The sequence below is a fragment of the Apiospora kogelbergensis genome, assembly GCF_038363985.1.
Source record: "Apiospora kogelbergensis strain CBS 113332 chromosome Unknown utg000002l_segment0_segment0, whole genome shotgun sequence".
In the NCBI taxonomy this organism is placed as follows: Eukaryota; Fungi; Ascomycota; class Sordariomycetes; order Amphisphaeriales; family Apiosporaceae; genus Apiospora; species Apiospora kogelbergensis.
The window spans coordinates 459991-483467 of NW_027117419.1; the positions used below are offsets into that span (position 1 = coordinate 459991).

The window sequence follows — 23477 nt, forward strand, 5'->3', positions numbered from 1 at the left end:
ATAATACCTCTTTTTTAATTAATATTAATTTTTATTATAAATATTAGATTTCACGTTATAAAGTTCGGCCGCGGAGTCGGTTATTAATTATAGATTATAGGATATTAAAGGCTTTTATAATAGCCCTTTAATTAATAGGTTTTATAAAATCTCGTATCGTTTAAATTATTAATTCTAACTTTCGTTTTATTAAAGAATTTAGTATTATAATTATAGAGATAAAATATATTAAAGTTTAATAAAGAAGGTCGGTTAAGCTAATAACCGGCGAAGTAATATAATTAATTTAATAATAAATTACGTTATTATAATTTAATTAATAATTTATAATATATTTCCTATAATATAAAGAATTTTTAAGAAAAGCTTTATATATAAAAAATTATAATAAATATAATAAAAATAATTATTAAATATTTTAATAAGGCTTTTAAAAATAATTTAAATAAAAAGGTTATAAATTTAAAACTTTTTAATTTTTAATTTCTTTAATATATAATACTTTTTAATATAACCCGATATAATAAATATATATTATAATAAAAATTAAAAGGAGGGGATTTATAAAATATCTTTATAATAATAGGATTAAGTATTTATAATAATTAATTATTTTAAAAATAAAGTAATAAAAAGGGGAGGGATAATATTATAACTTAACTTAATTAAATAGCTAATACTTATTATCGGTATAGAATTATAATAATTTAAAAAGATATTTACTTTATTAATTAATACTTATATTTACGATTTTATTTATAATAACTAATATACCTTTAAATAAAATACCGGAATTAATATTATAATAACGGTTAACGTTAAATTAAATAAAAAAGGGGTAATATTAAAGGGACGGTATAATTAAAATAGCGCGGCCGGGATAATAAATATAAAATAGTATATAAGTATTAATTAACTTTAAGAAAAAATTATATAATAGCTTTTAAATTTTTAATAAAATTTAAAGATCCGGTTTAATAGAATTTCGCGAGAATTATAAAATCCCTTTCGATTAATAAAGGAAGGATTAAATATATAATTATAAACATTTCCTATATATTTTATATAAATATTCTTTACTTTAATAATTAATTTAAATATTAATTTTAATTTATTAATAAAATATATTACTTTAACGACTTATTATACCTTTAATTAAGTTCTATTATTAATTAAAGGATATTATTTATTATATTAAGAAATGGAGTTTTTTATACATTTAAATACCTTCTTATTTAGCTAATATAAACCCTAATATATTTATTAAGTTTTTTTAGATACTTAATAGCTGTTTATTATACTATCTTTAAAGGGTATTTTATAATTTTATTATATATAAAGTAATAAACTTATTTTTAGCTTTTTATTAAAGAGGGTTTTTAAATTACCGGTACTTTTTTAATATAATTATTATAATATTTAACTTAAGTTCTTTAATAATAATATATATTTAAAGTACTTTAAGTTTATTAAGGGGTTACTTTTTAAATTATTATTTATTAATTAAACTTCTTTTTAATATATTTTATTAAAATTAACTTATTCTTTAATTAACTTTAGGATTATTTATTTATAATTAAAGTATTTTTAAAATTATATTATATCTTATAACATTTATAATATTATATATAATTTATTTATATTATCCTCCGATATTAATTAAAAGGTTCGTAATTTCTTTTTATACTTCTTTATTTTTATATAATATAAATCCTTTATTAACGATTTTAAATTAGTATAGGGTATCTTTCTTTTATTATTTTAATTTAAAATAATTAACGATTTATAATAAAAGGTAATTCTTTTATACTCTATAATTTAATAGCGCTTAAATAATAATTCTTTTAATTTTAATTATTAATATAATATAGTTATAAATACTTTACTTATCCGTTATTATATATAGGGATTTCTTTAATCTTATCGGGTATTATCCCTTTATAACTAGTAATAATCTTTTTTTATTTAATTATTTCCGAGGTTTATTTAAGTATTATATAGCCGTTATTATTATTCCCGGTAAGGTACTTTATAAATAAGGGGTAATAAAGCTTTATATATTATTTAACCCTTTTTAATAGGTTCTTTTATTTTAAATAATAATTTTTAAAAGTTCCCGTTTTTATTATTTATTTAATAAATAATATATATCTCGTTTTATTTATTTATAATTTAATAATTATCTTTAAGAATAAAGATAATAAACCCTTTAATTATTATAAAGATCTAATTTATAATTATATCTTTATAATTTAGTAATAATTTATTTATATAATAAGTTCGTATAAGAGTTAGTTATATAAGCTATCTAGTTATTTAAATTAAGTTATAAGCCGTAATACCTTCTTTTAATATCCGGTAATATTAGGCCTTTTATTAAGCGTAGGCGAGATAGGGGTTTTATCGATATTCTTATTAATAAGTTTCTCTTAATATATATTTAATAAGCTACTTAAGGTCTTCTTTTATAAATATATAAAGTACCTTTCTTTAGGAATATATTACTTTAGTTTATTAAGTATTGTTATAATAATAAATTAATTAAATAAGGTTTTATCTAATTTATTAAAGAAATTAATAATATTAGAGCTTATCCTTTAGGTACTTTATATAAGTATTATATATATATGTTATTTATAATATAAATATATATTTAATATATCCTAAGTTTATTTTTAAAGCGTCCTTTAATTAATAATTCCTTTTTATTTATTTAAAGGCTCTTTTAAAAAAACTTTATATTTATATTTAATTAAGTACTAATATCTTTAATATTATAATCTATCTTTTTATATAAAGTTTAGAATATTATTAAAGAATAGCGGATATTAACATTAACGTTAATAATTAATTTAATCCTTTAGGGTAAAGTTATTATTTAATTATCTATTCTTCGTTTAAAGTAACTAATTTAATTATATCGTTTAAATTATATTTATTAATATCCTTTATAATTTATTACATTATTATAACGATACTTCGTTTATTCGCTTTCTATTTAAATTCCTTAAGCAATTATCCGGTTCTTTCTTTATTTATAATATAGGTAACGTAGCTATTATTATAATAATTTATTTAAAATAAGTTATTATAATCCTAATTAAATACTTTAACGCTACTTTCTTTAATAATTATATAATTTATACTTTTTTTATATAACGTTAATTTAATATCTTTCTAGGATTTATAAGAATAATTCTTTTAAATTTTAATATTCCCGGATAAAATATCCTTTTTTTTAATAATTATAATAAATAATATCTTACTTTTTACCTTTATTATATTTAATAGCGTTAAGCTTTATAAATCTATTATAGCATCCGTAAGTTATAATTTTCGTTTATAATTAATATTATTATAAATATTCTATATTAATTAAAGCTTAAGGTATTTACTTTAATTAATTATTTTATTACTTATAGTAACGTTTATATATCTGTATATTAATTTTAATAATCAGTTTTATATATATAAGGAAGGTATTAAATATTCTAAGTTTATTAAGCTTATCCTTTATATTATCTTTTAGCCTTTAATAATATATTATAATTTTAATATTTTTAATATAATTTAATTATATTATAATATATCGGAACTCTATAATATAAGTTATTATTAACCCTTTTTATTTAAAGGTCTCGAGCTCTTATTTAATTTATTATTTTTTATTAAGATTTTAGAAAAGCGATTTAAATATATCTTTAAAGCCTTTATAATTTCCGAAGATTTATTAAGCTTTTATTTAATATAGCTCTACTTATTAATCGTATTTTACGAGCTCGTTTAAGTAAGGTTCGAATTAAGTAAGGGCCTTTCCTTTTAAAAAGGAGGCAGTATAAATAATTTATTAAGTTAAGTTTTAGAATATCCCTTTATAAAATCATTAATAAACTTTAATTTAAATAAGGAACCTTTAAAAGTTCCTGTTTATCCCGTTAAAGGTTATTAAAATATTAATTTTAAAGCTTCCTTTAAATATAATAGAGGTTTAAATAATATTAGTAGTAGTTTAAAGTATTTATAACTACTCTCAGAGTCTATTAATATTATTATTATTATTACCCGTTTATTTTAAGTTAATATATTAATTCTTTAAAGTTTTAAGTTTTTCTTTTATCTAGGTATAACTTTAATAAGTAGACCGGTAATTCTTATTTTCTTATTAAAGGTTTTTAAAGTATTTAATTATAGTAGTATACTCGTGTTAATTAATTCCGTTATTATTATTATTATCGTTATCAACATTTATTTTAATAAATAGTTAATAAAGGAGTATTATTATATTTAGTATAATAATACTTTTCTTATTATAAAGGATATTATTAAGTTTAAGGGTAGATATAATCCTATAATATTATTATTTAAAGGTTTAGGTAATAATTTATAAAAATAAAAGTAATTAAAATATAACGAACGTTATTAAGGTTTTAAATAAAATTATAATAAATATATAAAGGTTTATATTTAATAATATAAGAGAGTATTTAGATATATGGTAGAAATTCTCCTTTTATCGATATAATATATAATAATTATAAGAAATAAATAATTATAATAATAAAGGTACATATATTTAAAGGTATTTATAATAGAATTATTAAAATAATATACTTTATTAATAAATTAAAATAAATATTTAAATTAATTATTAAAGTAAAGAGTATTTATATAAAATATATAAGAAATATCTATTATTATATATTTAATCCTTCTTTTATTAATTAAAGGGGATTTTATAATTTATATAAGATCCTATTAAGCTAGATTTTTAAATTTTATTAAAATCTTAAGAGTTATTATATAATCTTTTCTTTAAAGTTAATTAATATTTATATATTATCTTATATTTATTATCCCGACTATATTACCCTAGTTATACTATCCCTTTAGTATTATCTTTATCTATTTAGTTTAATACTAACTATCGTTATAATATTAATTCCGGTATTTATTTAAAAATATATTAGTTATTATAGTAGGGTTATAAGTATAAGTACTAACTAATAAGGTAGGTATCTTCCCGGGTTATTATAGTTCTATACTAGTAGTAGGTATTAGTTATCTAGTTAGGTTAGGTTATAATACTTTATTTTTAATATAATATTTATTATTAGAATTAAATTAGATTTTATTAAAGATAGCCGGTTTATTAAACTTTTTATTATTTTAAATAACTTTAAGTTTATTAAATGCATTAAGTATAGAATTAATTCTATTAATAATATAATAAATAATAAATCTATATTATAATAAATAAATAAATATATTAACTAATTTTTTATTAATACAATTAATATTTATTATATTAAAATTTATTTATTTATAAATACCTTTAATAATTAAATAATTAATAAGAATAATTATAATATTATTATGAAATTAAATTATTATATATAATTACTTTAATCTTTAAATTAAATAAGCTACCTCTAGTTTAAATTTAAATAGGTATTTATTAAGGTATATAACTAGTTTAATAATAATAGAGGGAATTAAGGAATTAGGAATTTATTTATACTTCTTATTTAAATAGAAATTATAATATTAAAGCTTCGTTTTAAAGATTTATTTAATTAAATAAATAGGGTTTAATTAAAATAATAATAAAATAATATAGCTTTATTATAAATAACTTTTTAAATAACTTTATATAAAGTTTATTTAATAATTATTAACTTAAATATCGTTAACTTATAATAAATTATATATTTACTTAAATTATTATTAATTATTTAGTTTTATTTATAACCTTTAATTAATAATACAATCTTCTATTTCTATAAAGGTTCCGCGATTTAAATATAATAAAGGACTAAATATTTTAAGAATCCGGAATTATTAAAATATTATTTAAAAGCCTTTAAATTAGCTAGAAATATTAAATTATAAAATATAGCGATTTTATTAATAATAATTCTAAAGTTAAAGGTATTAACTTTAAAGCTAAGAAATTTAATAAAAGGGTAATTAATAAAAGATTTCTTAAGGTTAATAAAAATATTTTTATAATTAAATAAAGAAAAAACTTTCTTTAAATACTTTAAATATTTTTTAATTATTTGTAAATAAATAATAATATTATTAATAAATACTTTATAGAAATTATTATATTCTTTTAAAATTATATTTATATAATATTAAATATAAATAAATATATTTTTAAAACTTATTAATATTATTATTAATTATCTTATACTTATTAGATTTATAAGTATAAAGCGGTTTTAATAATTAAGATAAATTCGAAACTAATAAGAAAAATATAATAATATTAATAATAATAATAAAATATTTATTTTAAAGTTTTTTAATAACTTTAATTTAAAGAAGAAGGGGATAATTATTAAAAATAATTATAAAATTTAAGATTTATAAATCGGTTATAATTCTAACTTTTAAAATACCTTTAACATTTTATTAAATAATAAATAATAAAGTAATAAATAGTATCGGCTTTATTATCTATTCTATTCATTTTTTTATAAAGATCGTTATAAATTCTATTTAAAATAACTTTATCTTTATTATTTAGAGGGTAATTATAATTAATTAGTTTTTTATTTTATTATTTCTTAATTAAAAGGACTTTTATTTATTAATCCTTTAAAATATTAATATATCTTTTATCTTTTTATATATTAAAGTAATTAATTAAGATTTTAATTAATTTTATAATATAGGATTAATTATTTATATAAATATATATCCTTTTTTAATAATAATTTTAAATATATTAATTAACTTTTTAATTTTAAATATTAAATAAGCTTTATTAAGCTTAAGCTTAAATAGGGTATATTTTTATCTTTATTTAAAGTTAAATAATTTTTAAAAGTTTAAGAATTTATAATTAAATTCAAAATTTAATTTAAAAAAGGTATACTTTTAATATTATTAATTATTATAAGTATTAAATATTAAAGAACCTCTTTTATAATATTTAATAAATTAAGAGTTATATTAAATTTAATATTTAAATTAATATAAGTTCGGATTTTATTAAATATAAGATTAAGCTAGGTTAATATAGGATTAAGTTAAGTTAATATAAAATTAGGTATTTATAAAATAAATATTTAAAATATAAAATCGGATATTAATAATGTAAACTTAAGTATTAATAATACAGAAATAAGTATAATATTTATTTTATAATTAATAATTAATATTATAATAATTAATATAATTATATATATATTAAATATTATTTTTATTTTAAAAAGGTTATTTTTAAATTTAATAATTATTAATAGCTTATTTATTTAATTTTTTATTAAAATTATTTTAATAAATTTAATATTAATAATTATATTAATTATATTTTAATTATTTAAAAGGAAATAAACGTTTTTTTCTTTTTAATTATAACTTTATAAATATAGGGATATCTTTATATAATAATTTTAAAAGTTATTATAAATTTATAAATTAATAAAGTTATAAAGTTATTAAAAAAATTAATATTAATTTTAAAAAGTTAAAGTATTATATTATTTAATAATATATTAAATTTAAAGTTATTAATTATTTATTTAAATTTAATAATCTTTTAAAATATAAATTTATTTTTAATATTATAACCTTTAATATATATAAAGAAAGTTATTTATTTAATTAATAAAGTTTTTTTTTATTAATAATTTAAATTTTAATTTTATATTTTTTAATTATATATTTTAAATTTTTAAAAAATATTTTTTAACGAGATTCGGGTTAATTCTTATATTAAAATAAATAGAAATAAGATAAAGGTTAATTATAAAAGTATAAATACTTACCTTTAAATAAATATATTTAAAAACGTTATTATTTTTAATATTAAAATATATTTTATAAAAATAATATTTTAAATATAATATTATTTAATATTAATAAAGTATACTTTATTTTTTATATAAATATAATTATATTTATAATTAAATAAAAGTTAAATAAAATTATATACTTTAATATATAAATAAATATATTTAAATATAAAGTTATAAGAATAGAATATATAAATATAATAATAATATATATATTTCTTTAAAAGTATAAAAGAAAAATTATTCTTAATTTTTATATTATTATAATACTTTTAATAAAAATATCTTTATTTAAAATTATAAAAATTAGTTTTATAATATTTATTATAAATAATATTATAATTATAAATATAATTAAAATAAGAAAAGAATATTATAAAGGAATTAAAATTATTTAAAGTATCGGAATTATTAAAGTTAAAAGAAATAATTAAATTTATATTATAAATAAAGTTAATACTCTTTTTAAGATTTTTTAAATCCTTTTTATAATTTTTAAAAATCCTTTTTTTATTCCTTTTTATTATTTAATTTAGATTTAATTATATCCTTTTTATTATTTTTATTATATAATTTATTAATTAATTTATTATAAAGCTTTTATAATTTTAATTTCTTTTTATTAATATATTTATTTTTTATTTTATATTTATATATTTTATAATTAACTTTAAAAATAAATTTATAATTAAATTTAAAATAATTTTAATTAAACTTTTTATTTATTTTTTAATTTAATTATTTTAGAGGTATAAAAATAAAGAATATTTTATATTTTATTAATTTTAATTAACGTAATTTATTATTAAATTAGTTATATTACTTTACCGGTTATTCTTTCTACTTTTTAATACTTTTATATAAATTAATTTAATTATAACGCTTTAAATTAATTAAAATTATTTACTATCTAATTCGTTATTTAATTCTATATTCTTTTTATAAATTTATATATTATAATTAATTTCGTTATCAGTACTATAATATTTACCGCTTATTATATACCGCTTTAATAAACCTTTATTTTTATCTTTATCGGGCGTTAGATACTTCCCTTTTACTTTCTTATTTTATAAATATTAAAATTCTTTAATAATAAAGGTTTTTTTAAATTAAATTTATACTTTTTAATCCTTTAGCGCTTTAAAAGGATTAAATTAATATCTTAAAGGATACGGACTTATTTATATATAATAGTTATTTTATAAATTATTCGGTTTATATCCTTTATTATTTAATTTATAATATTTAAAATTAATATTAAAGAATTTCTTTAATAATTAGAAATCTTATTTTTAATAAAAGTAGAGTATTTTATTATTTATTAAAGGTTGGATAGCGTTTAAGGGTTATAGCTATTAACTATCCTTAAATATAATAAGTTAAGTATAAACGTCCGGAGATATATATCTAACTTATTAATTACTTTATCTAAATTATAAAATATTAAATTAAATATATTAAATTTAAATTTAATATTATTTTTTATAAAAATAACGAAATATATAACTTTAAAAGTAATAAAGAATTTAAACTTTATAATATAATTTATTAAAGCCTTTATAAATAACTTAATTTCTTTTAAATATATATACTTTAATAATAAATAAAGTACAATATTTAATAATTAAAGTAAATAAAATAAATAGGGAAGTATATTAAGTATAATAATATTATTATCTTTATAATATATCTTAAATTTAATTAAAATATAATTCTTATAATTATTTAAGATTAAAAGGTAATAATAACCTTTTATTTATACTTTAATATATTTATTAAAGTATTTAATTTAATTAAACTTACCTTATTATTAATTTAATTATTAGAAGTTAATTTAATTATTTAATTATTTAATAAGTTAGTTTTATATAACTAGTTTATAAAGTAATATTAATTTTAAACGATTAAAAATAATAAAATATATTAACTTTATAAATTAATATATTTTATTATTATTAATTATTTTTAATTATTAAATTAAATTATTTTTACTTTTTTAAATTAATTAATATATATTACGATAAATATCGAATTAATAATACTTATTATAAAGCTAATTCTATCGAAATTCTATATATTATCCTTTAAAATACTATATTTAACCTTTATATTTATAATTAGTTTAAACTAATTAGAAATAACTTTTAAATCTTTATAAAGAACCCTTTAATAATTATATTTTTAATTTATTTTAATTTTTAAATTTAAATTATAATTAATAAAACGCTTAACTTAATATTTATCGATATATTTATTACTATATACTCTTATAAAAAGATTAATTATATTTTCTATATTAATAATTTTAAAAAGTATTCCTCGAGTATTTAAATTAATTATATATTTATATAATACTTCCTTTTTAATTAATATTAATTTCTACTATAAATATCGAATTTTATATTATAGAATTTAGTTATAAAGTCGGTTATTAATTATAAATTATAAAACGCCGAAAGTTTTTATAATAACCTTTTAATTAATAAACTTTATAGGATCTTATATCGTTTAAATTATTAATTCTAGCCTTTATTCTAATAAAGAATTTAGTATTATAATTATAAAAATAAAATATATTAAAATTTAATAAGGAAGGTCGGTTAAGTTAGTAATTAATAAAGTAATATAACCGATTTAATAATAAACTATATTATATATAATATAATATTATTTTTATTTTTAAAGGGAAATAGAAATTATTAAATCTTTTTATTTATTTAATTATATATTTATTTTAAGATATTAATAATATTATTATTATTAAAAGTTATAAACTTTATAATTCTTAATAATTTAATTATAATATTAAAGTATTATTTAAAAATATTTATTTTATTAATTAAATCTTTAAAATAAAGGAACATTTTTATAAATTTCTAAATTATAATAATATTATTAAATTAAAAGTAAGTTATAAATACTTTTATAATATAATATAAACTTTATTTCTTAAAATAAATTTAATTAAATTTAAAGATTTTATTATTTTATTAAATTAAAGCTTTACCTCTTAAAAATATTTAGAAAAAGGATATAATTTATATAATTACATTATTTATTTTATTACCTTTAATAAAATTATAAATATAAAAGTTAAAAGATAAAGTATTTATAAAAATAATAATTTTTTTGTTTTAAATTATTTTTTAGTCCTTTAAATTAAAATAATTTAAGTTAAAGATTCTAATATCTTTATAATAGAGTTTAAGAATTTTAATATTATAAATTTTAAAAATAAATATTTTAATTTAAAACTCGTTAATATATAAAATATTTAATTATTTTAAAAAGGGTTAAGGGGGATAAGGAGGGTTATTAATTATAAAACGTTAAAGAATATATAAATATAAAATTATAAATTAAAAAGTATATAATTATATAAAAATTAATTATTAAATATATAATAATTATTAAGGAAGAATAGTTAATATAAAGTTTAATTATAAAGGGGTAATTATATATTTAAATAATTATTAAAGGGCTATTAATTATATAAAAGGAGGATATAGAGGAGTAATTATATATTAATATTATTGTTATTTAAAATAATAAAGTAATTTAAATATAATAGCTTATTTATAATATTATAATTAATAATATTTAACGTTAATATAATTTATTACCGAGCAGAATATATTACTGAGTAGAATACTTTTTTTATTTCTTAATACTTTTATATAAATTAAATTAATTATAACGCTTTAAATTAATTAAAATTATTTATTATCCGATTCGTTACTTAACTTTATATCCTTTTTATAAGTTTATATATTATAACCTATCTCATTATAAATACTGTAATATTTACCGCCCGTTATATACCGCTTTAACGAACCTTTATTTTTACCTTTATTAAATACTAAATACTTCCTTTTTACTTTTTTATTTTATAAATATTAAAATTCTTTAATAATAAAAGCTCCTTTAAATTAAACTCGTACTTTTTTAGCCTTTTAACGCTTTAAAAGGTTAAATTAATATTTTAAAGGGTATAAATTTATTTATATATAATAGTTATTTTATAAATTATTTAGTTTATACCCTTTATTATTTAATTTATAATGTTTAAAATTAACGTTAAAGAGTTTCTTTAATAGCTCGAGATCCTATTTTTAATAAAAGTAGAATACCTTATTATTTATTAAAAGTTAAACGGTATTTAAAAGTTATAATTATTAATTATCCCCGGACGGGATAGGTTAGGTATAAATATCTAGAGATATATATTTAATTTATTAATTATTTCGTTTAAATTATAAAATATTAAATTAAATATATTAAATTTAAATTTAATATTATTTTCTGTAAAAATAACGAAATATATAGCTTTAAAGGTAATAAGGAACTCGAGCTTTATAATATAATTTATTAAAACCTTTATAAATAGCTTAATTTCCTTTAAATATATACGTTTTAATAATAAATAAAATATAATATTTAATAATTAAAATAAATAAAATAAATAGGGAGGTATATTAAGTATAATAATATTATTATCTTTATAATATATCTCGAATTTAATTAAAATATAATTCTTATAATTATTTAAAATTAAAAGGTAATAATAACCTTTCGTTTACGTTTTAATATATTTATTAAAGTATTTAATCTAATTTAAACCCGTCTTATTATTAATTTAATTATTAGAAATCGGTTTAATTATTTAATTATTTAATAAATTAGTTTCGCGCGATTAATTTATAAAATAATATTAGCTTTAAACGATTAAAAATAATAAAATATATTAACTTTATAAATTAATATATTTTATTATCGTTAACTATTCTTAATTATTAAATTAAATTATTTTTACTTTTTTAAATTAATCGGTATATATTATAATAAATATTAAATCGATAATACTTATTATAAAGTTAATTTCGTTAAAATTCTATATATCTTTATTTATAATATTATATTTAACCTTTATATTTATAATTAATTTAAATTAATTGGAAATAACTTTTAAATCTTTATAAAAAGCTTTTTAATAATTATATTTTTAATTTATTTTAATCTTTAAATTTAAATTATAATTAATAAAGTATTTAACTTAATACCTCTTAATATACTTATTACTACTTATTTTTATAAAAAAAATAATTATATCTTTTATATTAGCGATTTTAAGAAATATTCTTCGGGTATTTAAATTAAATATATATTTAAATAGTATTTCCTCTTTAATTATTATTAATTTCTAACTATTTAATTAAGTATTATATTATAAGGTTTAATTATAGAGTTAATAATATAGAATAAATAATAAAATATTATATACTTTTATAATAGCTTATAAGTTAATAAGTTTTAAAGGATTTCGCATTGCTTAAATTATTAATTTAAGTTTATTTTTTAATAAAGAATTAGGTATTATAATTATAGAGATATAATATATTAAAGTTTAATAAGGAAGGTCGGTAGAAAAAGTATTCCGCTCGGTAATATATTCTACTTAGTAATAAATTACGTTATCTTTATTTATATTAATTAATAATAAAATATAAATGTTTTAAAAAGTTAAATAAATAATAGAAAGATATTTAATTCTTTTTAAAATAAATTTAAGAATAATATTTTAAATTATACTTTATAGGGTTTAAATATATTTAATAATATTAAGTTTTATATATAGAATTACTTCAATTATATAGCTTATATTACTTTATTAAATATAATAAAAAGTTTTAAAGGACGTTTAAAAATTAAACTTTTTATTTAATTTATTTATTATAAATATTAATTATTATAATATAGTTTTTTATTTATAAATCTATTTATTTAATCTTTTAAATATATTATATTAATCTTTTATTTTAAAATTAAGTATTTATTATAATTATTATATTATTCTTTATTTTTATTTTATTTTTATTAAAAAATTAAAAATATTCCTTTTTATTATTATTTTATTTTATTTTATATTTTATTATATATAAAGCGGGAGGATTTTCGGTTTATATAATAATGGATCGAGAAAGTTTTTAAACTTTTTTCTTTTATTAAGCTTTAATTAATTTAAAAAGGTTATAATTTATAATAATTTATTATTTAAATAAGAATTTATTAAAGAGGTTAATTTAATTTATATTTATTTATAATTTATTAAAATTATTAATATAATATTATAAATTACTTTAATAACTTTATTAATTAAAGTATATAATTATTTTAATTATTAATTTATTAATAATAGTATTTTAATTATAAATAGAAATATATCGGGTACTAATTAGTATATCGGGTAATTATATATTACTTAATTAAGTTATAAAAGTAGATCGAGATTATTTATTAAATAATTATTTCACTCTAACTATATTAATAATACATTATTTTTAATTTAAGTATTAATTTATAAAAAATATAATATCTAATATCTCTTAATTAAAGTTAAAGTTAAGAAGAAATAATAGATAAAACTATTATAAATATAATATAAAGGGAAGAAAAGAGGGTAAACTTTATTAAGTTATATAATTATAAAGATAAAAAGAAATTATAATATTTAAAAATTATAAAAGTAAATTAGGTTTAAGTTAATATAAATAAATAATTTTTTAACTTTAAAGGCTTATTAAATTATATTTATAGGGGAGATTTATATTTATTAAAGTATAACGTATTTTTATAATTATTATATAAGGTACCTTAATAATTAAAAGGATTTAATTAAATTTAAAAGAATAAATTAAGGTTTATTTTAAATTAAAAGGAAGTTAAGCACTATATATATATAACTTCGTCGTTAATTATTAATTCTTATAAATCGATATTTAAATTTATATTATATATAGAGATTTAAAATTAATTAATTAGAGTAATTATATAAATAAACTTTTTAATTAATAAACTTTATATTATATATATAAAGAAAGTTAATTTTCTAATAAAGTTATTAAATTAGAAAAAATAAATTTAAAACTCGTTTTTAATTTAAAGAGATATTATTAATTATAATGTACTTAATAAGGTATATATTAATATAATAATAATAAGATAAAGAAGGAAAGTCTCTTTAATAGGTAGTAGGAGTAGGGACTTTAATAAATAAGGTCTTATTAATACTACTATATTACACCACCTTCTTATTTAGGAAGGTGGGTCCTATACTAGCTAGTACCCCTAGTAAGTACTATTAATATTTTTAATTTCTTTAATAATTAAAAAGGTTATAACTTAAACTCTTTTAACTCATTATTATTATAAGTTCCTTTATATTTAATTTATATATTATATTAAAAATAAAGAAGGTTTAATAATATTTAAAAGTTATTAAATAAAATAAATAAGTTATTAAAAAAGGTTAATATTATCTAATTTAAATTAATTTATTATAATAAAAAATCAATTTATATATACTTAATATACTTTTTTAATTATGAGTTAATTCTATAAACTATTTCTAATAGGTGAGGGTGTGCTCTATTACGCTTAAAGGTATAATATCTAAGCTCGGTTAGAGTTTTATAATGTAAGTAGAGCTTACTGGTTTTAGATATTTTATATAATGTGCATTTCTGCGGTAATACTTTCTAAGTAGTACTTCCAATTGAACCTTTATTAATTAACCCCGCAGCTTTACCGCATCCTGCAGCGGTGGCGCCACCTTAACTTCCCCGCGGTATATCTCGACGAGGAAGATCAGCGGCAGCAGCAGAAGCCCCAGTGAGACGAAGGATCCGAACATCCACTGCCCCTCCGCGTCGTCGTGTAACACGATGTTGGGTCTGCCGCCAAAGGCCGAGGCGAGGGTGATAACGCGCGCGCAGACGCCGACGGCGCTGGCGATCATGAGGGCTTGCCCGACGAGCTGGATGATGCGGTAGAAGCGCTGGCGGCGCGACTGGAGGTACCAGGTCGCGAAGCCGAAGATGACGACGTTGGCGACGATGACAGCAATAGTGCCGATGAAGCTGATAGCAACGTCGTTCTGCTTGGCGCCTGGCGGGAGGGTACCGCCGAGGGCGCAGGACACGGGCAGGCCGGAGCGGGTGAGGCCCATGTCGACGACGCGCAGGACGATGACGCCAAAGGTGCAGCTCAGAGCCATATTCACGAACATGAGGAATTGGCGCAGCCAGCGCAGGACCCAATCACGGCGGAAGTCTTGGACCAGGGCGAGGAGGGTCATATTGTGCACGGCCATGGACAGCATGGACAGCATCCAGACGATGAAGAAGTGGTAGGGCACCATGGAGTCCATCTTGAGCAGGCCGACAACCTGGACGGCGATGCCGGTCATGATCTGTTGGTCCGAGTACGAGTTGAGCAGCCGCCGGCGCATCAGCGATGGTCGGGCATTTTTGAAGAACTGCTCTTGGACGATGAGCGAGCTCGAGACGATGACGGCGATGAAGGCCGTGATCATGAAGGACAGCAAGACCTGGATTGTGTTCAGCAACAGGCGCCCGCCGCCACCAAGAAGTGCTGACTCACGCCAATACCCGCGACACTTCCATCGCTTGGAACCTCCAGAGGCTCGGACTCGCAAGGATTAACGGCCATGTGCGGGAGGTAATTGCGACGTAGAGATAGCAAAATCAACTGAACAGTAAGTCTGAAGCATGGAAGAAGTCCAACAAAAGATGGAAACGTGACAGCATGTCGGAAGGCGCAATGCGACGGCTCATCTTGCTTTGTTTGTTGTCGCCTAATTTCCAATGGTGTGGTTTCCGGCGTGGTCAACTAAAGGACCCTGAAACACTGACGTAATTTGGGGTCTTCCCTGTGGCAGTGACGCCTGTGATTGGCTTCCTGCGCCCGGCAGTGCAGTCCTTGGGGGCTGTCAATCAATGCTAGCCACTAATTTAGCACTCGGCATCTAGATCTGAGGCAGCCGGTGCCCCGCGAAGTAGATACCGGGCTGCCTCGACCAGCACTGGTTGGCTGTCGCTGCATTCGCGTGCACAACTGTCTGGTTTGCCTGCTTGGATTGAAAGCTATTGTTAATCATGATTATCGAACACCAAAAAGCAAAACCTTCTTCAAGTCCTACTTGGAAGGTAGGAAAAAGGGTAGAACAGCAAAAAGATACGACGCGAGCAGGATTTGAACCTGCGCTCCCGAAGGAAATAGATACCTAGAATCGGAGATCCAGTTCTAGTCTATCGCATTAGACCACTCTGCCATCGCGCCTGGATTGAGATCCATGATGGTATAGTTGACGGGGACTTATGGAAAAATATATCGAGATGGGCCACAATTTTCTCAACAGCAAAGGGGCATTCAAGGCCGGCTGGGTAAGTCGTCCACAGCAACGGGTAGATGGGAGGGGGCCGGACACCCAGAACAGCCTTCATGCCCATTTTAAGAGGATACGAATGCTTCGAAAAGTGAAAACAGCAATAGGTTTGGTCGCCAGGCTCGGTTGATTGTTCTTGGCACCATCTGAAATTGGACAAGAGGCTCAGATTCATCCATCCATTCTTCTTTTGTCGGTAGCCGAGTGGTGGTGCTGCGACCTGAACAACTTGACGTTTACACAGCTGGGTACTCTAAGTTGATGGTCTATCGTCCTGTTGTTCTCGCTCTCGAGCTGATTAGCCGCTGTCGTTCGGATCAAAGTCGAATGCTGGACGACTTGCAAGGTGAGTCTATCACCAAGTTCGCGACAGACATTGAGGTGGGGTTGAAGTGACCTAGAATCAGACTAAGCTTGTACTGATCTGCCCCGCCTTTAATTATAACACACAAGTTTATAATTAGCCGATGCCCCGCTGTTATTCCGCCCTAGCTAATAGAATTTCCCGTAGAAAGGGACTCACGCGTATTATATAGGTCGGTTAATATTTTCTATAATATTTTATTATAATAATAAATTATTTGAGAGCACTCTCCCAAGATGTGATCTTATAACCGTATTCTGCCTTGATCCGCCTCGTCTGCCCCCTCCGCCTCGTCTGCCCCCTCCGCCTCGTCTGCCCCCTCCGCCTCGTCCTGATGAATGGATTCCAAAGGAAGCCCCCGTCCGCGAAACACGATATTCATGACCTCGACGCCCGACCCCCCAGCGTCCTGCTGGAGACGTATCGGTGGCCCCGCACCAGCGCCAGTGCGTACAGTGCGGCCGTCGCGAAGCATGACACCACGACAACCACGCTGAGGCCCATCAAAAACACGTAGTGGGCCGTCGAGATGGGGGGAGGAGGAGGATGGCGTGTACGTTCATCAGGGTGGCCGAAGAAAGGAGGAAGGTCGCAGAAAGGAGGACAGTCGAAGAGAGGAGGACGGCGTGCGCGCTCATCATGGTGGTCGAAGTAGGACAGCGGGCTGACAGGGTAAAACCCGAGGCCGGCATAGAAACTGCCAATGCACAGCAGCGGTGGGCTGCCGTAGAAGACGAACCGGGCGGTCGACTTGAGCCTCGGCATGTAGTCGCCCGACAGGAGAGTGCCCGGCCCGAGGATGAACCAGCTCATCGTCCAGATGCCCGAGGAGAAGAACAAGACGGCGCTGGCCAACGGGTGCTGGAGCCCCAAGTTCTCCCCGTTAAATACCATCAGGGCGAAGAACTCGTTTGTAAAGCACTTGAGAGACAGCACCGCCAGCCCGGGAGCGAAGCGAAAGCGGCCGCTGATCCGCGGTAGCTCCGGGAGGAAGGGGCCGATCGATAAGATACTGGAGTTGCGGCCGGTTAGTTTCAAGACAGTGTTTGGGAGAATAAGGAAACCAACCATAGTCTGAAAAGCCGAAGCGCTCTCAGGACTCCCGGTGTTATTGCCAGTGGGTTCCAGATGAATTCCGGGTCCTCTGATAGTCCGTTCATCAACCCCCAAAAGAAGGTGAAGACTTCCAATACAGACATCAGTACCAGGCTGATACCTGAAAATACGCCAGCCCTGAGAGCAATAGGTAAGTTATGTTAGTTACTCTTGCTCCAGCGAGATTCCTCAGGCGCTGTTTAGCCTACCACTGTGCGTATATTGCTAAGAATTGCATCAGCTACCCTAACCACATCAACCAATGGCATAGACGACTCACTGATGTTTCGTAGGCCTAAATCACTTCTGATATTCTCCAGATTGACATAGCTTCGCACTCCCGTGAGAAATCCCATGTCCCTCATGATCTGGGTCGTCTAGCTTGCCCGAGAAACAGCAACGGTGCAGATAAAAGTGAAGATTGCAGGATGTGTTGATGAGGAGTGAGCTTCCGGGGCCAGACCTTTATGTCGACTCTTGTATTTTTGGTAGTGTGTGGCTGACGGTGAAACGAAGGGAAGAGAGAAAAAGTAGTAAGCAAAAAGGCTTGACAGACAGCACAGCAAGGCATAATTAATATGACATATGACGTGTGTTGGTGTGCCTCGGGGCCTTGGGCTTTGCCGATCGTTCCGCTTACTTCCCGAGGCCTCCAAAGTCTCACATAATATCACCTCTCTCTCATTTGGCATTTCGACTCTTGATGATTGAAGTTCAAAGTCGATCATGAATAACGAATGACTAGCCACAACGCCCTCACAGGGGTGCAAAAACGGACGCCAGAATGTACAGCCTGTTAGGTAACACCGGGTTTCGGTTGCTATCCATCAAGCCGGGGGTGCATGACGAGCAGATTGAATGCGCGTTGACTGTGGTGGAGAGCATTGACGACGCCCCCGACTTCGAGGCCCTCTCGTACCTCTGGGGCCAGGAAATGTCCCCGAACCCTATCTTCTGCAACGGCGTGGAGAAGACAGTGACAAGAAACCTGGAGGAGGCGCTGAAGGGCCTCCGCAAGCCACCCAGCTGGGATGCTGTCCCGACGTGGCCCAAGACGCACCCGTTGCACTCTGAGCGACATGCCTGGCGGTCGTTCGCGCGGAACCGGCATGAGGAGCAGGGGGAAGACAGCAAGGGCGACGCGGCCTCGCTGCTGCAGATGCCGGTCTGGGCCGACGCTCTGTGCATCAACCAGGAGGACGCCAAAGAAAGGACGCAGCAGGTCAAGCTGATGGGCCGGATCTACCGGCAGGCGCGCACAGTCAAGATCTGGCTCGGGGACAAGTCCCGCCCCCGACCGAGGCCCCCCAAGGCGGACCCCGTCCACTACCATCTCGCGGAGCTCGGCGGCACGCCCGTCGTGCTGTCGTTCCTCGCCCAGGCCCTGCGGAACCCCCAGGACGGCGAGAACAGCCTGCTCGCGCTCCGCCCGGCCGAGGACCGCCTGCACCGCAACCACGTGCACGGCCTCCTGGCGCCCGCGGCCGAGGAGTGGACGGTGCTGCGCGACTTCTTCGCCAACCCCTACTTCCGCCGCGTCTGGATCGTCCAGGAGGTCGCGGTGGCCGGCCGCGCCGAGGCCATCGTGGGCGACTGGCACCTGGACTGGGCCGCGATCGGGCGGGCGGCGTCGTGGTTCGCGCGCAACGGGTATGCGTTGCCGCGGGCGTCCCGCCTGGGCTTGACGAAGCAGCCCAGCAGCAACGACTTGGTGCCCGTAGGGGAGGCGGCGGCGCTCTGGGACATCCATCGGGCCCCGGATAGGCGGACGCCCCTTTTGACCTTGCTCAAGGAGTTCCGGATGCGGCAGGCGGGGCAGGACGTCGACCGACTGTACGCCACGCTGGGCATCGCGGAAGAGACCGCGGGTCTCGGTCGCAGCGGTGAGGGCGGATTACACTCTCTGCTGGAGCCCGACTACGAGAAGCCGCTTCTGGACGTCTACCGAGATGCGACGCGCTACCTGATTGTCAAGCACGGGTCTCTTCGCGTGCTTTGCCATGTGGACAACGGCCCGACCAAGACAGTGCCTGACTGGCCGTCCTGGGTCCCCGATTGGCGGCAGGCCAAGGTGTCATCGGAAATCTGGAACGCGGAGGAGACGGGGGCAAGACTGGCGGCGGCCGGAGACGAACCCGTCGTGTTCGGTACAGTCTCGCACGAGAGCCGGTTATCCCTGGGCGGGAGGGAGGTTGACCGCGTCCGGAGCTATGGTTTGAAGCTAGAGAGCTACGGGGTGGGACATGTCACATACATGCAAGAGCGGGAGTTCGTCCAGGCGGCCTGGAAGCTGGCCATGCGAGCCGCTCAAGGGGCTAGTGGTGGCGAAGAGGGACCGAGAAGCAAACCAGACCTTCTCGCCACCTTTGTGGAAGTCTTGACCGCCGGCGCAAAAGCAACGTCTTCGATGGGAGACGCCCTGGGCTGGCTCGCCAAGCACCTGGAAGACGGTGCCCTGACGAATAGGATCCGCAACTTGCCCCGGTGGGACCAAAAGGGAGACGCAGGGCGGTTCCACGAGGTTTTCGTACGATTCTGTACGGGCCGGCGGTTCTTTGTGACAGACAAGGGCCGCATTGGGATTGGACCCGAGCCTATGGCTGAGGGAGACCGTGTGGTCGTGCTCTTCGGCAGCAGGGTGCCGTTCGTCTTGCGGGATGTTGGCCTGCGATTCAAACTTGTGGGGGAGTGTTATGTGGCTGGGTTGATGGAGGGCCAAGCCATTGCTGAGGGTGGAAATTCAAGGGAAGGAGACGCTGAGTTCGAATTGGCATAGGATACTACCGGGCTGCGATAAGTGGTCGTGGTAGTATCGCAGGGCTAGTGACTTCCAGACCAAGCTTGTACTGATCTGCCCCGCCTTTAATTATGACCCACAAGTTTACATACAATCAGCCGATGCCCCGCTGTTACTCTGCCGCAGCCAATAGAATTTCCCGCCTTTTTTCCCAAGGCTATTTCAAGGAACCTCGACTCCTCCAACATTCATTCCTACCTCACGCCCCACAACTGCCATCAACTTCAACTCCATTCCACCAACCTCAGTCCTTCAACCTCATCTCATCAATTTCATCCACCAACAACCACACCACACAACACAACAACAGGGTCAGTCCTAATGGAACGTCACGCGAAAGTGGACTTCCGCCGTACCTGCTGGGCCATCGCGGCGCGACGCTTGTTCGAGTAGTTTGGTTTCTCCGCGACCAGGGCCGTTTAAATGCCGCTTTCTACCCACTGAGCACGCTCTTTGGAAGATCCGGGGTCTTGGGAGGCTCTCGTCGCCGCCGACACGCGAAAGCGGTTGGTGAACGATGGGGCGCCGGGCAGCGGGAACTATCTACCAACATTGTCGCGTGCGTGGTGGCTTGGCTAGGGAGGGGATGCAACATGGCCGCTGTTTTCTCGTCTTTTCTTTCCTCTTCGGCCCCAAGCAACCAGCCTTCAGCTTCAACCAAAATTGCAAACTGGACGCGAAACATCGGACTCTCTTGTCACCATGCAAGTTTTACTACTAACCTGCCACCAGATGATTTAGGCACCTGTTATGGACCTTTCCACCGCCTCCGAGGCCTCTGATGCATCATCTCCCGAGCGCGCAGCGATTTCCGATCTCGACATTAAGGTGCAAAACACGCCTGCCATCGTGAGATGGCGTGGCACAAATGGCGCAAGTCAGCGGCTCGCTGCTCCCGTGGCCACCCCGCTGGGCTTCGCTATTGATTACGACGTCGCCAGAGGGTCTGCTTGCCTCAAGTTGCAAGCCGCCATCAAGATGAAGAGATCCTCGGCCACCTCCCGCCTCATCTTGAGCATCAAGCCCAGCCAGCTACGGGCCTTGGATTTCGACGAGAGCGACCAATCCGAAGAACAGGCGCATGTTCGCAAAGCTTGCGAAGAACTACATTGCCGCGTGCAAACACTCCGCTTTGAGCTCGACAGCCCTCCCACCCTCATCGCGCCGATCGAGCACCCCTTCCAGACCTTACGACACAGCTCACAGGAAATATGGACCGGATGGACGGAGTTCGCGAGGGACGCAACAAGTTTCGATGTGTACTTTTCGGCGGCGGCAGTACCGCGCGAGCGGCTGTCTCAATTTTGCAAGAGGCTTCCTCAGCTCGCGTCGTTGCGCGACGACCTAGCCAGTCTCTACGGTGGTCGGGGCGGCCTTGTCAGTGTCCCAGCTGCCAATGCACCCAATAATGCACCTGCTGCCGATGCGCCACCAGCCTACACCGAGCACAGCGCGAGAAGTGTTACCAGAGAACCCCACTCGCCCTCTCCCCCAGTAAGCTGTCTTGTTCACGTGCCGCTTCCACCACAATGCTCACCGCCCATACAGAACGAGACGCGTCCCCCTCGCGTAAACGTCGTCGCGCACCTAGTAGTTCCGATGCCGAGTCCACGCCAGAGAAACAGCAATCTACATCGAGTACGCGGGCGACAGACTTCGAAAGGATCCAACATGCCCTCGACACGCAAAACACAATACTGGCCAAAATTCTTGCCCGAGTAGAGAGCATCGAAGGACGACTTGAGGCGCTCGAGTCGCGGGATCTGGCAGACGACGTGCAGGCTTGCGTGGAGCCTCTGCTCGAGCCGCTCTGGGACGAGCTCGACTCCCGGATTGTGGCCAGCGAGGACAAGACGCACGATGACGTGAAGGACATGGTGGAGGACGCAGTGAAGGACAAGGTGGGGGATCTACCAGAGCTCGTGAGCGAGTACTTTCACGAGGACGAGGGACGTGGTCTACTTCATGATACTGTGGCCGAGACAGTGGCTGAGGTGGTCAGCGAGCGGGATGAGCGGATACGGCAAGACACGATGAACTTTCTCAGGAGCAGACCTTTCACGGCGCAGTTCTCGTTCAATGATGAAGGCTGACCACCAACTCCATGACTTGTGAGGACTGATAATGACGGTGACGCGATACCTTTGATGAAACCCGTAACGATCCCAC

General features: G+C 28.6%; 4 protein-coding genes across 4 annotated transcripts; 2 read left to right on the forward strand and 2 right to left on the reverse strand.

Annotated features, from left to right (window-relative positions):
• Nucleotides 1–15375: 15375 nt before the first annotated feature.
• PG998_003016 (uncharacterized protein) lies at nucleotides 15376–16316 on the reverse strand (the record flags this gene model as incomplete). The annotated part of the gene is made up of 2 exons (XM_066869834.1): nucleotides 15376–16194; nucleotides 16248–16316. 2 exons carry the CDS (start codon nucleotides 16314–16316, stop codon nucleotides 15376–15378), a joined length of 888 nt encoding a protein of 295 aa, XP_066733584.1.
• A 1478-nt stretch (nucleotides 16317–17794) lies between these two features.
• Nucleotides 17795–18487, reverse strand: PG998_003017 (uncharacterized protein; the record flags this gene model as incomplete). The annotated part of the gene is made up of 1 exon (XM_066869835.1): nucleotides 17795–18487. The coding sequence occupies one exon, from the start codon at nucleotides 18485–18487 to the stop codon at nucleotides 17795–17797; it is 693 nt and encodes a 230-aa protein (XP_066733585.1).
• An 808-nt stretch (nucleotides 18488–19295) lies between these two features.
• On the forward strand, nucleotides 19296–21287 carry PG998_003018 (uncharacterized protein; the record flags this gene model as incomplete). The annotated part of the gene is made up of 1 exon (XM_066869836.1): nucleotides 19296–21287. One exon carries the CDS (start codon nucleotides 19296–19298, stop codon nucleotides 21285–21287), a length of 1992 nt encoding a protein of 663 aa, XP_066733586.1.
• A 771-nt stretch (nucleotides 21288–22058) lies between these two features.
• PG998_003019 (uncharacterized protein) lies at nucleotides 22059–23401 on the forward strand (the record flags this gene model as incomplete). The annotated part of the gene is made up of 2 exons (XM_066869837.1): nucleotides 22059–22767; nucleotides 22857–23401. 2 exons carry the CDS (start codon nucleotides 22059–22061, stop codon nucleotides 23399–23401), a joined length of 1254 nt encoding a protein of 417 aa, XP_066733587.1.
• Nucleotides 23402–23477: the final 76 nt, after the last annotated feature.